General features: G+C 41.3%; 1 protein-coding gene across 2 annotated transcripts; it reads right to left on the bottom strand.

Moving 5' to 3' along the window:
* Positions 1 to 94: 94 nt before the first annotated feature.
* LOC111975306 (disabled homolog 2) lies at positions 95 to 16302 on the bottom strand. 2 transcript variants are annotated; one of them, XM_024003515.2, is made up of 10 exons: positions 16206 to 16302; positions 15732 to 15847; positions 13616 to 13761; positions 8098 to 8196; positions 6924 to 7055; positions 6561 to 6650; positions 6351 to 6398; positions 4334 to 4397; positions 4089 to 4158; positions 95 to 1578 (listed from the first exon to the last, which is right to left on the bottom strand). In XM_024003515.2, the coding sequence occupies exons 2-9, from the start codon at positions 15826 to 15828 to the stop codon at positions 4103 to 4105; spliced, it is 732 nt and encodes a 243-aa protein (XP_023859283.1). In that variant the 5' UTR covers positions 15829 to 15847; positions 16206 to 16302; the 3' UTR covers positions 95 to 1578; positions 4089 to 4102. The 2 variants fall into 2 exon arrangements, with proteins under 2 accessions (XP_023859283.1, XP_023859282.1); XM_024003514.1 differs by having other exon boundaries at positions 16118 to 16207.
* Between the last annotated feature and the right edge of the window lie 630 nt (positions 16303 to 16932).

Below are 16932 nucleotides of genomic sequence, written 5' to 3'. Positions count from 1 at the left end.
ATCCCCAATGCTAAATCAGGAAATAGATGGGGTTGACAAAAAGGCTACTGGAAGAGTTCATTTAGATCATAAGATGATGAATCTGTAGGCTAAATTACCGTATGATATTCATTTTTATTATGAAATCCGACACAATTTATTTCCATGACCGTCTTTTGATATGATTACCATTACAAAGTGTATGTTCCTCTTGAAAAACGAGTACTTTTTTCAACATTATCAGTAGGCCTAATACCATTTAATGCAAAATGGAGCTGAGATAATCATAAATCTATTCGACCCTCATTACTTGATTTAAATATCTACGAAAACATGATTTATGAACACTCATCCCATCATGAGATCCACAGCATGCATGGAATTCACTTTCTAGAACATAAACATAACCACGTTATCTTGTTTACCTAGACGGAGAAAATACATTTAAAAAGAATGTCAAATTTGTCTTTCATGTGAATTCTCAGAATTGTAAACAAGTTCAGCTCTGTGAGATCCCTCCAAAATTACAGCATTTGAATGTAATTTGTCTTACTTCTTCATCTAAATGATTCTGTCAAAAAAAGTAAAGTCTACTGAACAATCTACAGATATAATTGCTGTTGAGCTCAAATTCACAAATGTACATTATCAAAAGCAATGTAGAACTGCACCCTAGTAAACAGATTCATACATACGGAATGGAATACGGAATACATACATATGGAAAAGGCTCTACTAAGTACTAGAAAGACAATGCACAGGGCCGGACTACTGCATTTGGGGCATCCAGATTTTTTTTCATAGGAAAACTGCTAACTTCCTTAAAAAATGGGTAGTTTTATAATGCTATTCTTTCTATACCTTGTGTTATGAGGCTATGAGAAAATCTTGCAGTTGTAAAGTTAATTTCCTGCAATTCTACACTTTTTGCCATAGGTCAGAGAGAAGAATGTTCTGTTTTATAGCTCATCTCATGCTATTGCTCACATTTTGCCATGAGGCTGAGAGAAAAGGTTGCAGTTTTAAAGCACATTTTCMGTAATTCTACACATTTTGCTATAATATGCTATCTGGGGAACCCCGAACTTCAGGGGGCATAGAAGGTCGTGCCCTGCGTGCCCGTTCTGTAATCCGACCCTGACAATGCCAAGCATACAGACATGAAGACAACAAGGACATTTCATTGGCTCTCTAAGCCAGTTCATCCTTGGGCTGGTTTGTTGTTGGTGGTAGGAGAGCCGGGCTGCTGCTGGAGTCCCTCTGCCCTGTAGGGCGTGTAGTTTGGGGCAGAGGTGGGAAAGCTCATTGTGTTCTGACCCCACATAACCCCTGGCTGTGGGTTCACTCCGTACCCCTGCAGCTGGGGGCCTCCATAGGGCATCATGCCACCCGGCCCCGGGATCCATCCAGTCATGTTGGGCTGGGAAGGCCAGGGGGGCGGAGCCCCCCAGGATCCATTTAAACTGGGTGAGAGAGTTGGGAGGGGCCCTTGCTGACACCAAGGTATTGAAACAGGAGGTGAGATGAATGATGCAACAGCGATCGGCTGACCAGGGACGGTGGGAAATATCTGAGGAACTGACAGAGACTGTGGAGATCCTTGAAGAAATCAGAAGGTATATTAAAAGTGGCAAAGCCTTCTCCTTGTGATGCTAGCTATGTCCACGCTACACTTTCCGGTTAAAAAAATTGGATTGGAGTCTATTATTGCACTGGGCATATGAACTAGAATGTAATTATTGCCCGCTTACAATGTGGACATAGCTTAAAACATGTATGTCAGAGAAGCAGGTTGTTTAGTGGCGGTGGTCTGGATGGATATTTACATCTCGAATTCTGCCTAAATTCTTAATGAGTCAAGGGTTGAAATGAAGCCATGTTACAATACCAATGATGTGACTTTTATTATTCCAATGTTACTACCCAGCAAACAGTCAACATTCCTTGAATTTAGGTAATGTTGCGGCGTAGTCCCACAGCCTGGTCTCATAGACAAGACATAACATAGTAGATGTAAATCCGGGATAATAAAGTTTGTATGATATGTTACGTTTGGTATAGTTACATAAGACAGYTGGTTACTTAAGACAAAAGCGAAAGTAGGGTGGGTGGTTGGTTGGGGTGGATGGGTGGGTGGGCGAACATCTGGTAACTCAAAGGTTGGGAGTTCGAATCTCATCACAGACAATGTTAGATAATTAGAAAATTAGAAACTTTTCAAACACTTACTACTTTTTAGCTACTTTGCAATTGCTTAGCATCAGTGGTGTAAAGTACTTCAGTAAAAATACTTTAAAGTACTACTTAAGTKGTTTTTTTTGGTATCTGTACTTTACTATTTATATTTTTGACAACTTTTACTTTACTACATTCCTAAAGAAAATAATGTATTTTTTACTCCATACATTTTCCCTGACACCCAAAAGTATTCGTTACATTTTGAATGCTTAGCAGGACAGGAAAATGGTCAAATTCACRCGCTTATCAAGAGAACATCCCTGGTCATCCATACAGCCTCTGATCTGGTGGACTCACTAAACACACATGCTTAATTTGTKAATGATGTCTGAGTGTTGGAGTGTMCCACTGGCTATCTGTTAATTTAAAAAACAAGAAAATAGTGCTGTCTGGTTTTCTTAATATAAGGAATTTAAAATATTTATACTTTTACTTTTGATACTTAACTATATATACTATATATAGTATAACTATATATACTATATGTAAAACCAAAATAGTACTCAAGTACTATTTTACTGGGTGACTTTCACTTTCACTTGAGTCATTTTCTATTAAGGTGTCTTTACTTTTACTCAAGTATGACAATTGGGTACTTTTTCCACCACTGCTTAGCATGTTAGCTAATCCTAATCCTAATCCTAATCCCTTTAGCTAACCCTTCCCCTAACCTTAACCCTTTAACAAACTCCTAAACGCCCCCCTTGGTTGTGCTGTGTGGAGATCTTTGTGGCTATACTCGGCCTTGTCTCAGGATGGTAAGTTGTGGTTGAAGATATCCTCTAGGGTGTGGGGCTGTGCTTTGGCAAAGGATGGGGTTATATCCTTCCTGTCCCTGTCCGGGCGTATCACGATGGGGCCACAGTGTCTCCTGACCCCTCTGTCTCAGCCTCCAGTATTTATGCTGCAGTAGTTTAGTGTTCGGGGCTAGGGTCAGTTGGTTATATCTGGAGTACTTCTCCTGTCTTATCCGGTGTCCTGTGTGAATTTAAGTATGCTCTCTCTAATTCTCTCTTCTTTCTCTCTCTCGAGGACCTGGGCCCTAGGACCATGCGTCAGACTACCGGGCATATGACTCCTTGCTGTCCCCAGTCCACCTGGCCTTGCTGCTGTTCCAGTTTCAACTGTTCTGCCTGCGGCTATGGAACCCTGACCTGTCTACCAGACGTCTACCTGTCCCAGACCTGCTGTTTTCAACTCTCTAGAGACCAGACCGCAGAGCGGTAGAGATACTCTTAATGATCGGCTATGAAAGCCAACTGACATTTACTCCTGATTATTATTTGACCATGCTGGTCATTTATGAACATTTGAACATCTTGGCCATGTTCTTTATAATCTCCACCCGGCACAGCCAGAAGAGACTGGCCACCCTCATAGCCTGGTTCCTCTCTAGGTTTCTTCCTAGGTTTTCCTTCTAGGATTTTTCCTAGCCGCCGTGCTTCTACACCTGCATTGCTTTCTGTTTGGGGTTTAGGCTGGTTTCTGTACAGCACTTCAGAATATAGCTGATGTACGAAGGCTATATAAATAAACATTGATTTGATTTGATCATACTAAATGTATATCTCGGATTTATGTACAGAATAATACGAAATGTTCTGAGACCAGGTTGAGTCCCAACATGGCCCTCAGGCAGCAAATGTTATCATTAGAAATATCCCATGAAAGTCTTTCAAAAACTAGAATACTTGTCAGATTTCCCCTTCATTGCATTTTCTGTATATCAAAGGTGATATATTGATGTAATGGAAACATATTTGAAACCTCTATCATCTGGGAAGTTTTTTAGCTTACCACTTGTATCATTTGTGAGCGCTTAACATTCTGAGAAAGTATAAACCATTATAGTTTGCTGGGTAATAACTCACCTGGTTGATTCATGTCAGAGTTTTGACTGGGGAAAGAGAAGATGTCCATCAGCTCGTCCCTGGATGAGATCTGTGGAACAAACCACAACAAGTAGACAAGATTCAGTCATCGCTGCTCAAGTTAACATTCACAAACAACAAGTCTGCAACCTGCTGAAAGTAATGACTGCTGGGTTTGCCTAGCCTACCATATAAAACCATATAAATTGTTAAAGTTATAAAAGACCATCAAATGTGTCCATTACCTGCTTTGGTTGCCCTGTACGGAGAGCTAGGCATGGAATTGACAATTTCCAAGTCATCCAGGCCCTTCAAATGAGAAGTTAACATTATGTCAAGATGATCTCATTTTATATCTCATGTTGGCAATTGAGATGATGTACAGTAGCTAGAATATTTGAGTATGCAATAATTATATTCTCAATCTATCTAACTTGGTTTTACCATACAAAAACTACAACCTTGTATACACTACAAACACTGCTGTTCCCACATGCTTCAAGAGGCCACCATTGTTCCCTATAGTTCCCGAAGACAAGTAAAACTAGCTTAAACGACTACCGCCCCCTAGCCACTACTTCCGTCATCATGAATAGTCTTTGAGAGCATTAGCAAGGACCAATTCACCTCCCCCTACCGCACACCCTAGACCACACCAATTTGCTTACCGACCGCCAATAGTCCACAGACACGCAATCGCAACCACACTGCACCACTGCCCTAACCCATCTGGACAAGAGGAATACCCATGTTGAGAATGCTGTTCATCGATTACAGCTCAGCATTTAAACACCATATACCCCTCCAAACTCGTCATCAACTCGAGACCCTGGGTCTCGACCCCGCCCTGTGCAACTGTCCTGCCTCCTGACGGCCCGCCCCCCAGGTGGTTGAGGAAGGTAACAACATCTCACCCACCCTGATCCTCAACAACTGGGGCCCCACCAAGGCGTTCTGAGCCCCTCTGTACTTCCCTTCACCCACACTGCTACCATCACGCCTCCAACTCAATTCATCAAGTTTCGGATGACACTACAGTGTAGGCTGATTACCAACAATGACGAGACGGCCTACAAGGAGAGTGAGGGCCTCGGAGTTGGTGTCAGGAAAAATACACACTCACACTTCAACGTCCAACAAAACCAAAAGGAGATGATGTGTGACTTCAGGAAACAGCAGAGGACACCCCCCTATCCACACGACGGTCAGGTAGGAGAATGGAAAGTTTAAGTCCTCTCGGTGTACACATCACGACAAACTGAATTTCCACCCACACAGACAGCTCGTTGAAGAAGGCGCAGCAGCGCCTCTTCAACCCTACAGAGCTGAAGAAAATTCGGCTTGTCACCAAAAAGCACTCACAAACTCTACAGATGCACAATCGAGAGCAGATCCTGTCGGCTTATCACCGCCTCGTTACGGCAAACTGCTCCGCCCACAACCGTAAGGCCTCTCCAGAGTTAGTGAGGTCTGCAGAACGCATCACCGGGGCAAACACCTGCCCTCCAGACACCTACACCACCCATGTCCAGGAAGCCATAAAGATCATACAGGACAAACAAACCACCCAACCACAGCCTGTTCACCCCGCTATTCACCAGAAACGAGGTCAGTACATGCATCAAACATACCGAGAACTGAAAAACAGCTTCTATTCTCAAGGCCATCAGACTGTTAAACAGCCCACCACTAACAGTTACGGCGGCCCTGCCAACATACTGACTCAAGCTCCAGCACTTTAAAAATGGATTGATGGAAATAATGTACAAATGACCACTACCACTTATAAAACATGCCACTTAATAATCTTACATACCCTACATACGCATCCATTAATCTATACTCTATATCCTACTGCATCTTGCCATCTTTATTAATAGCAGTACCACTAGCCACTTTAACTAAGCCACTTTATGTTACATACCCACTACCCTGGCACACAGTACTAAACTCAATCTCATAATGGTAATACCATTACTCTATACCAGTCTACTGCATCTTAGCCAGCTTCTGTACCACCACTCATTCATATATCTTTAGACAATTCTATCCCTTACACTTGTGTGTTATTAAGGGTAGTAGTTGATGGAGATGTATGAGTTTAGATGACTTGTGTTATTACTGCATTGTCGGAAACAGAAGCACACAAGCTTTCCTTACATCCATTAACATTCTGCTAACCATTTATGACTAATAAAATTATTGATCCTATTATTGTTCCATATTAGGAAGACGCCTTCTGCAGTTACTCGCTCTCCTTACCTTTGGAGAAGCTATATTCTCATCAAGAAGCAGCAAGGCGACAGCATTCTAGAGACACATAATAATTGAGAAGCAAGGGATTGTTATCAAAAGGCACCCTGGCCATTATAGAGACTACATATGTATATATACCAGGACATCCCTAAAATGGTTAGCAGAAAAATTGCCTATACGAACCTTTGGACAACAGTAAGTGTACTTTATCCTCACCTCTACTGGTTTATTGACCTTTATGACTTGGTCCTCTTGTGTTACTGGGCTTTGGCAGACTTCTTTGATATCATCAAGGACAGGGTCAGCCTGTTCCACAAGAAACCAAAAGTCAATTACACTTCTGATTTGATATAGGATTTTAGCCAAGAATTCAGTCATTGCACTGCTGTACAAATTAAACACATCTGAAAGTGCAGAGTTGAAATCTTCTATAAATCCTGCAAAAGATTGAATTCCAGACAGAATTATGGTGCATGTCCAAAAGACATACTCATAATTAATATACTGTACTAACAAGATATGTATTTACTYCGATTATGGATCATCTCTGGATCTTTGGATCAGATCAAAACCCCTTACCAAATTGGCCATCTTGATGTAGAACAGAGTGTAGGTGCCTTCATGATCGTAGATGTAGGAGAGGGCTCTAGGGTCTGACTCATCCTTTGTCAGGGAGTTTATCTTCCCCCTCTCGTGGTCATACTCCACAACCTATATTGTGAACACAATGGGATGACAGTGGAATGGATATAACAGCCAGACAGTCAGCGATGTAAACCTCATGTCGTCTGCAACTAGAGAGCACCTCTTGGTGAAAGTGGTTATATCCGTGTAAAGAAGGCGAAGGTTAGTGTTCGAATATGGCCCTCTGTCATCCTAAGAATGTCCTAGTTCATTCAAGAGAAAAGGACAAGGTAGCCATTTGAAGGTCAGGATTTTGGGATATCTGTCATTTTCAAACATTATTATTGATATGCTGTACCTCAAAATAGAAGAAGACTGGTTTCTCTCATGGTCATTTTTCATGATATATAATAAATAATACAATTGAAAAAGAAGCAATTTCTCTGAAATGGTTCTTAATATTATCTATAATATCATTGTGCCCACAGCATTACCTACAGCATTACATACCCCAACAAATCTGGATTAGGTCCATAATTTTACATWAAAAAAAAAAAWATCTTCCTAGAACTCAATCCCATTCCTCATAATTAAATCTGATAGGATATGATTATGTCCTGCTTCATGTTATTGTGCCTAAGAGAGACATTAAAGTCCTTAGTTTAGTGCCCCTACATCCTCTCAGTTTACCTGGATAGTGTTCCCATCCTATCTTCTGTGGGCCTCCCACTTATTTTTCATAAATATACATTTGCGTGCTGGAAAAAAGGGCAGTTATTTCTAAATATATATCCATTATAATTTCGACATACATCAGGATTTAGACGTTCGAGCGAGGTCTGGGGTCATTAATTTCTTCTTCTTTAAAAAAAAAATCATAATGTTTTACTAAATCCAACACAGACCACATRTAAATCAGAAAGCAGGCTGCAATCAATGCCTCGTTTGGTCCAACATAAATCTCAGGTGCTGATGCCAGATTTACAAATATATGCATTATAGACACATCTGGCTGCAAGATTAGGTCTGATCTGATGAAGACCTAAGGGTTGAACCATTGAAGCATTAAACTACACATGGGAGCCGAGATCACAGTTTCTGGAGTCTTGCAGTATCAGCACTGACTTACCCCAGTCCTCTCATCTAAGATTTTCACACCAGTAATGGACACCTTCAGCCACACCCTCTGCTTGTGTCGTCCCTGGTTCCTGCCTGCCACCTCCTGGCCCTGTGTTCACACCCACATGCAAACAGAAACACGCACGCACACACAATTGAGAAAAATGTGACTGTAAATTGGTATGCCTTTAGTTGTGTATATACAGTTGAAGTCGGAAGTTTACATACACTTAGGTTGGAGTCATTAAAACTRGTTTTTCAACCACTCCACAAATGTCTTGTTAACAAACTATAGTTTTGGCAAGTCAGTTAGGACATCTACTTTGTGCATGACACAAGTCATTTTTAAGTAAATTTAGAAAATGTGTGGGCAGAACTGAAAAAGCGTGTGCGAGCAAGGAGGCCTACAAACCTGACTTAGGTACTAGCTCTATATATATACAGTTTAAGTCTGAAGTTTACATACACCTTAGCCAAATACATTTAAACTCAGTTTTTCATAATTCCTGACATTTAATCCTTGTAAAAAATTCCCTGTCTTAGGTCTGTTAGGATCACCACTTTATTTTAAGAATGTGAAAAGAGAATGAGAGAATGATTTATTTCAGCTTTTATTTCTTTCATCACATTCCCAGTGAGTCAGAAGTTTACATACACTCAATTAGTATTTGGTAGCATTGCCTTTAAATTGTTTAACTTGGGTCAAACGTTTTGGGTAGCCTTCCACAACCTTCCCACAATAAGTTGGAGGAATTTTGGCCCATTCCTCCTGACAGAGCTGGTGTAACTGAGTCAGGTTTGTAGGCATCCATGCTCGCACACACTTTCTCAGTTCTGCCCACACATTTTCTATAGGATGAGGTCACTCCAATACCTTGACTTTGTTGTTCTTAACCCATTTTGACACAACTTTGGAAGTGTGCTTGGGGTCATTGTCCATTTGGAAGACCCATTTGCGACCAAGCTTTAACTTCCTGACTGATGTCTTGAGATGTTGCTTCAATATATCCACATAATTGTCCTTCCTCATGAAGCCATCTATTTTGTGAAGTGCGCTAGTCCCTCTTGCAGCAAAGCACCCCCACAACATGATGCTGCCATCCCCYTGCTTCTCGGTTGCGATGGTGTTCTTTGGCTTGCAATCCTCCCCCTTTATCCTCCAAACATAACGATCGTCATTATGGCCAAACAGTTCCATTTTTCTTTCATCAGACCAGAGGACATTTCTCCAAGAAGTACGATCTTTGTCCCCATGTGCAGTTGCAAACCGTAGGCTGGCTTTTTTTATGGCAGTTTTGGAGCAGTGGCTTCAGACAGTACCGTGCAGTATCAAAGAGCCCTCACTGCTGCTTGATCATCCTATTTTTCCAACTTAATCGAGGAAAATAAGAACAATTCAACATTTATTTTTGATACTGTCGCAAGGCTAACTAAAAAGCAGCATTCCCCAAGTGAGAATGGCTTTCACTTCAGCAGTAATAAATTCATGAACTTCTTTGAGGAAAAGATCATGATCATTAGAAAGCAAATTACGGACTCCTCTTTAAATCTGCGTATTCCTCCAAAGCTCAGCTGTCCTGAGTCTGCACAACTCTGCCAGGACCTAGGATCAAGAGAGACACTCAAGTGTTTTAGTACTATATCTCTTGACACAATGATGAAAATAATCATGGCCTCTAAACCTTCAAGCTGCATACTGGACCCTATTTCAACTAAACTACTTAAAGAGCTGCTTCATGTGCTTGGCCCTCCTATGTTGAACATAATAAACGGCTCTCTATCCACCGGATGTGCTACCAAACTCACCAATAGTGGCAGTAATAAAGCCTCTCTGGAAAAAGCCAAACCTTGACCCAGAAAATATAAAAAACTATCGGCCTATATCGAATCTTCCATTCCTCTCAAAACATTTTGAAAAAACTGTTGCGCAGCAACTCACTGCCTTCCTGAAGACAAACAATGTATACCAAATGCTTCAGTCTGGTTTTAGACCCCATCATACACTGGAACTGCACTTGTGAAGTGGTAAAGACCTTTTAATGGGTCAGACGAGGGTCTGCATCTGTTCCTCGTCTCCTAGACCTCCATCGATCACCACATTCTTTTGGAGAGATTGGAAACCCAAATTGGTACACGACAAGTTCTGGCCTGGTTTAGATCTTATCGGAAAAGATATCAGTTTGTCTCTGTAAATGGTTGTCCTCTGACAAATCAACTGTACATTTCGGTGTTCTCAAGGTTCCGTTTTAGGACCACTATTGTTTTCACTATTATTTACCTCTTGGGGATGTCATTCGAAACATAAATATTACTTCACTGCTATGCGATGACACACAGCTGTACATTTTAATGAAACATGGTGAAGCCCCAAAATTGCCCTCGCTAGAAGCCTGTGTTTCAGAGATAAGGAAGTGATGGCTGAAAACTTTCTACATTTAAACTCGGTCGAAGAAACAAAGAGATCTTCTGTTGAATCTGACAATTAATCTTGATGTTGTAAAGTCGTCTCAAATAAAACTGTGAAGGACCTCGGCGTTACTCTGGACCCTGATCTCTCTTTTTGACGAACATATCAAGACTGTTTCAAGACAGCTTTTTCCATCTACGTAACATTGCAAAAGTCAGAAAACTTTCGTCCAAAAATGATGCAGGAAAGATTATCCATGCTTTTGTTACTTCTAGGTTAGACTACTGCAATGCTCTACTTTCCCTACCCGGATAAAGCACTAAATAAACTTCAGTTAGTGCTAAATACGGCTGCTAGAATCCTGACTAGAACCAACATTTTTTATCATATTACTCCAGTGCTAGCCTCCCTACATTGGCTTCCTGTTAAGCAAGGGTGATTTCAAGGTTTTACTGCTAACCTACAAAGCATTACATGCTTTCTTCCTACCATTCTTTACGATTTGGTCCTGCCGTACATACCTACACGTACGCTACGTCACAAACGCAAGCCTCCTAATTGTCCCTAGAATTTCTAAGCAAACAGCTGGAGCAGGGCTTTCTTCTATAATCTCCATTTTTATGGAATGGTCTGCCTATCCAGTGAGAGACGCAGACTCGGTCTCAACCTTTAATTCTTTACTGAAGACTCATCTCTTCAGTGGGTCATATGATTGAGTGTAATCTGCCCAGGAGTGTGAAGGTGAACGAAAAAGGCTCTGGAGCAAGAACCGCCCTTGCTGTCTCTGCCTGCCGGGTCCCCTCTCTCCACTGGGATTCTCTGCCTCTAACCCTATTACCGTTCCCTCGCCCCGACACGGGCGCGAACCAGGGACCTTCTGCACACATCAACAACAGTCACCCACAAAGCATCGTTACCATCGCCCCACAAAAGCCCGGCCCTTGCAGAGCAAGGACAACACTACTTCTAGGTTTCAGAGCAAGTGACGTAACTGATTGAAACGCTATTAGCGCGTACCCGCTAACTAGCTAGCCATTTCACATCCGTTACACTGGCTTACTGGTGCCTCTTTCATGCCGTCCTAGGAAGGGTGCGTCACTTGAGTGGGTTGAGTCATTGACGTGATCTTCCTGTCTGGGTTGGCGCCCCCCCTTGGGTTGCCGTGGCGGAGATCTTTGTGGGCTATACTCGGCCTTGTCTCAGGATGGTAAGTTGGTGGTTGAAGATATCCCTCTAGTGGGTGTGGCTGTGCTTTCAAAGGTGGTGAGGTTATATGTTTGCCCTGTCCGGGTATCATCGGATGGGGCCACAGTGTCTCCTGACCCCTCCTGTCTCAGCCTCCAGTATTTATGCTGCATTAGTTTATGTGTCGGGGCTAGGGTCAGTTTGTTATATCTGGAGTATTTCTCCTCTTATCCGGTCCTGTGTGAATTTAAGTATGCCCTCTCTAATTCTCTCTTTCTTTCTCTCTCTCTCGGAGACCTAAGCCCTAGGATCATGCCTCAGGACTACCTGGCATGAGACTCCTTGCTTTCCCAGTCCACCTGGCCATGCTGCTGCTCCAGTTTCAACTGTTCTGCCTGCGCTATGAACCCTGACTGTTCACCGGACTGTGCTACCTGTCCCAGACCTGCTGTTTTCAACTCTCTAGAGACCGCAGGAGCGGTAGAGATACTCTTAATGATCGGCTGAAAACCAATGACATTTACTTCTGAGTGCTGACTTGCTGCACCCTCGACAACTACTGTGATTATTATTATTTGACCATGCTGGTCATTTATGAAACATTTGAACATCTTGCCATGTTCTGTTATAATCTCACCCGCACAGCCAGAAGAGACTGCCACCCCTCATAGCCTGGTTCCTCTCTAGGTTTCTTCCTAGGTTTTGGCCTTTCTAGGGAGTTTTCCTAGCCACCGTGCTTCTATACCTGCATTGCTTCTGTTTGGGTTTTAGGCTGGGTTTCTGTACAGCACTTTGAGATATCAGCTGATGTACGAAGGGCTATATAAATCAATCAATCAATCAAGTATTTTATAAATTGTTTTGATTTGATTCCTTGCTGAGCAGCCTTTCAGGTTATGTCGATATAGACTCGTTTTACTGTGGATAGAGAAGTTTTGTACCTGTTTCCTCCAGTATCTTCACAAGGTCCTTTGCTTTTTCTGGGACTGAGTGCACTTTTCCACCAAAGTACGTTCATCTCTAGGAGACAGAATGCGTCTCCTTCCTGAGCGGTATGAGGGCTTGTGGGTCCATGGTGTTATACTTGCATACTATTGTTTGTACAGACGAACGGGGTACCTTCAGGCGTTTGGAAATTGCTCCCAAGATGAACCAGACTTGTGGAGTCTACATTGTCTTTTCTTAGGTCTTGGCTGATTTCTTTTGATTTTCCATGATGTCAAGCAAAGAGGCACTGAGTGAAGGTAGGCCTTGAAATATATCCACAGGTACACCTACAATTGACTCAAATGATGTCAATTAGCCTATCAGAAGCTTCTAAAGCCATGACGTCATTTTCTGGAATCTTCCAAGCTGTTTAAAGGCACAGTCAACTTAGTTTATGTAAACTTCTGACCCGCTAGAATTGTGATACAGTGAATTATCAGTAAATAATCTGTCTGTAACAAATTTTGAAAAATTACTTGTGTCATGCACAAAGTAGATGTCGTAACCGACTTTCCAAAACTATAGTTTGTTTAACAAGAAATTTGTGGAGTGGTTGAAAAACAAGTTTTAATGACTCCAACATAAGTGCATGTAAACTTCCGACTTCAACTGTATATATATATATATAAAAAAAAAATATATATAATATATAATTAGTGTGTGTGTGTTGTCTTAATGTCTATGTGAATGTTTTAAAATGTATGTAAATTGTAAAATGTTTTTGTCTGTGATGTCTTTTTCATTATGTGTCGGACCCCAGGAAGACTAGCTGTCAAGAAGATATTTTTGGAAACGAACAGGACATAATTTCCTCATATGATACCTGCCGCTAACTGACCACACAACTTCCTCATTCTAGTGATTGATGATATATCTAACATCGCTACTTTCAAGAAATGGCTATGTACAGCAAGAAACAGAGTGCACTCTTTCCCACAGTCTGCTCTACCTTGAGTTTCATCATGGAGTCCAAACACATCTTATCTCCCTGGGCCGCTGGGACGTAGTCCACGCCAATCAGCTTGGCCTTATAGCGAACCCCGTCTCCTTGGAAACGAGAGGTCCCATCAGATGGCGGCTTGGTTACTGGGGGGCCTGAGAACATGAGGGAGTAAATGAGGCATAACGGGGAAGACAGTGGAACTAACCACAGGGCCATTGGACTTAACCCACCACAACATGAGTCAGTCAGGGAGTTAGAGGTTGCTCCCACAGACAGTGAGTACTATAGTGGTCTATGCTGATGCAGCATTTGGCTCATCCAAGAGAGAGCTCCTGACTATCCTTGTAGCCTAGTAGTCAATGTTTTATTTTCATGCTTCCTGGAATAGCAATTACCTGTTTATGGGTGTGAGAGAGAGTGTATTTGTGACAAAGGTTGGATTTTTAACCAGCCTGGTCTCATAGACGATATGTAACATAGTAAACGACAATCCGGGACAATCAAATTAGTTTGATATGTTACGTTTGGTATGGTTGCATAAGACAGAAGGTTACTTAAGGCAAAAATGAAATTAGGGTGGTTAGTCAGGGTGGATAGGTAGACAAATAACTCGAAAGTCTGGCAACTGGGTTGCTGCAACCCAAAGGTTGCGTGTTCAAATCTCATTACAGACAACTTTAGCAATATAGCCAATTAGCAACGTTGTACCAATCCTAAGACTTGAGGATTCTATAAAACATTGGTTGCATAGAACTGGCAAGTACACATTTTTTGAGCATTTATTTGTGAGAATGATAAAATTGGCATTTTATGGCAGCACAAAATTCTAACTCATCAAAAGTTATACAATTCCATAAAAATTAACTTTGCTCGTATTGGTTAATTTTTAACATATTTTTGAGGTTTATGAATAACAAACAATGTAGTAAATACAACATTTATGTTTACATTTAGGCTAAGATTCTCCTAGTCATGTGTGTTTGCCTAAACAAATGTTTTTGTATTCAGAAACACCCAATGAGAACAGCTACAGCACCCGATGTCACAGGAAATCCAAAAAGATCATCAAGGACATCAACCACCCAAGCCACTGACTGTTCACCCCGCTACCATTCAGAAAGCAAGGTTAGTACAGGTGCATCAAAGCTGGGACCGAGAGACTGAAAAACAGCTTCTATCTCAAGGCCATCAGACTGTTAAACAGCCATCACTAGCACATTAGAGGCTGCTGCCTATAGGCATAGACTAGCAATCACTGGCCACTTTAAGGAATGGAACACTAGTCACTTTAATTATGTTTACATATCTGGCATTACTCATCTCATATGTATATACTGTATTCTATCTATACTATTCTACGGTATCTTAGTCACTTAATAATGTTTACATATCTTGCATTACTCATCTCAAATGTATATACTGTATTCTATACTATTCTACGGTATCTTAGTTACTTAATGTTACAAATCTGGCATTACTCATCTCATTAGTATATACTMTATTCTATACTATTTTACTGTATCTTAGTCCGTTCCGCTCTGACATCGCTCGTCCATATGTATATAGTCTTAATTCATTGCTACTTAGATTTGTGGGTATTGGGTATATGTTGTGTAATTTGTTAGATATTACTTGTTAGATATTACTGCACTGTCGGAGCTAGAAGCACAAGCATTTCGCTACACCCGCAATAACATCTGCTAATCACGTGTATGTGACCAATAAAATTTGATTTGATGTTGATTTTAAGACATTCAGGGCCAGTTTGTGGGACACAGTTTAGAATCTCCACGGATAGTTTTTTAGTTCAGGACTAATTTTAAATCTGTGTCCCGGAAAGGAAAGGAACCCTCAAAGACCAGTAATTTATCAGTTTATTAATCTAAAGAGCCATCTATCAGCCTCTTGTAAATACCCTACTAGTTTGTAAAGCATTCAAGTAGTATTACGTAATATTCAGTAATAATATGCATGCTAACTGCCAAAAGTAATGGAAAAATACATTTCAGGAAAAAAACGTAACATCTATTTACTCTGGTAAATTACTTTTCAGAAGAAACTAGATTAATTTCAGCAGTGGTAGATGGGACCCATGATACTTAGAATGGACACAGTCCCTTACCCCTCTTGTTGGAGGACAGCCAGCCAGTCTTGACGGGTCCTTGGCTTGGAGCTGGACAGCTCGCAGCTGCCTTGCAAGCCTCTRGGTCTGTCTCCATAATGATGTGCTGCTTGCAACTGTTTAGAAATGTAATGGGGGATAGAGATATTACGAGAAAAGCTCAATCTGCTTCAAAAACACATCATATGTAATTCAGTGGAAGGCTACACGTTATGCTAGTTGTACTGGGGTATTCACATTTTTAGGACAAAACCTGGACATTGCCAAAAAAGTAGAGATTGGGCAAATTAATTCAGTCTAGGTAAATGCTGAAAGTAGATAGCTGTACTTATAAGTAATTAGAACATTTGCAATATAAACATACATGAAGGATCGTTTCAACAAACCTCATTAAAGGAAAAACCTTTCATTAGTCATTTAACAATGTAAATCTCTTTCTCCCTGTCCAAGCCTTGAGAAAGACATACATCTCACCTGCTAAGGATGTTGTTCCTTTCTCGACTCGAGCCTCAAAGCCGTGTAAAATGTCTTGGAGCCAAAGGTCAGAAAGATGCCTCGCTGGTGATGTATTAACATCCGCTGGCGTTGCAATAAAATACTTTGGAACGCTTCAACGGAGTTGCTGTAATTCCCACCAACAGCATAATCTCTCAGGTGATATTGACATCAGTAATGAAAGAAGTAACAATCGAAAAGTCATAAGGGCTAAACTGGTGTAGCAATGCTAAGCCAGTCTTACCACATATTAAATAGAATGAAAATGTCAGGTGGTCAGCTCAAAAACACACTGGAATATTGAAGCCCATCTCCCATACTACTCATACACAGAGTATACAGCATTTACAGTGCCTTCAGAAAGTATTCAGACCCCTTGACTTTTTCCACATTTTGTTACATAACAGCCTCATTCTTAAATTTCTTCCTCAGCGATCTACACAAAATATCCCATAATGACAAGGTTTTTAGAAATCTATAATATATTAATATATATATCTTGTGGCGTACAGCAGGTCAGCCACCAGGGGGAGACTCGTCGAGGCCTGGTGACAGATGGAGTATACATCACGAGGCGATGGCTCCCTCTGRTGGACGTGCCAGGTCTCGACGGGCTCTCCGGCCAGGACTAATTGGGGCTGATTGTGGTTTGTGAGTAATCAAGGGTTGTTTGCTCACCAGCTGGACAGGTCCCATAAAGCTGCCA

Source organism: Salvelinus sp. IW2-2015, linkage group LG16 (genome assembly GCF_002910315.2).
Source record: "Salvelinus sp. IW2-2015 linkage group LG16, ASM291031v2, whole genome shotgun sequence".
Taxonomy (NCBI): domain Eukaryota; kingdom Metazoa; phylum Chordata; class Actinopteri; order Salmoniformes; family Salmonidae; genus Salvelinus; species Salvelinus sp. IW2-2015.
Note: the sequence above shows the minus strand (reverse complement) of the source record. Positions and strands in the feature narration are given on the sequence as shown.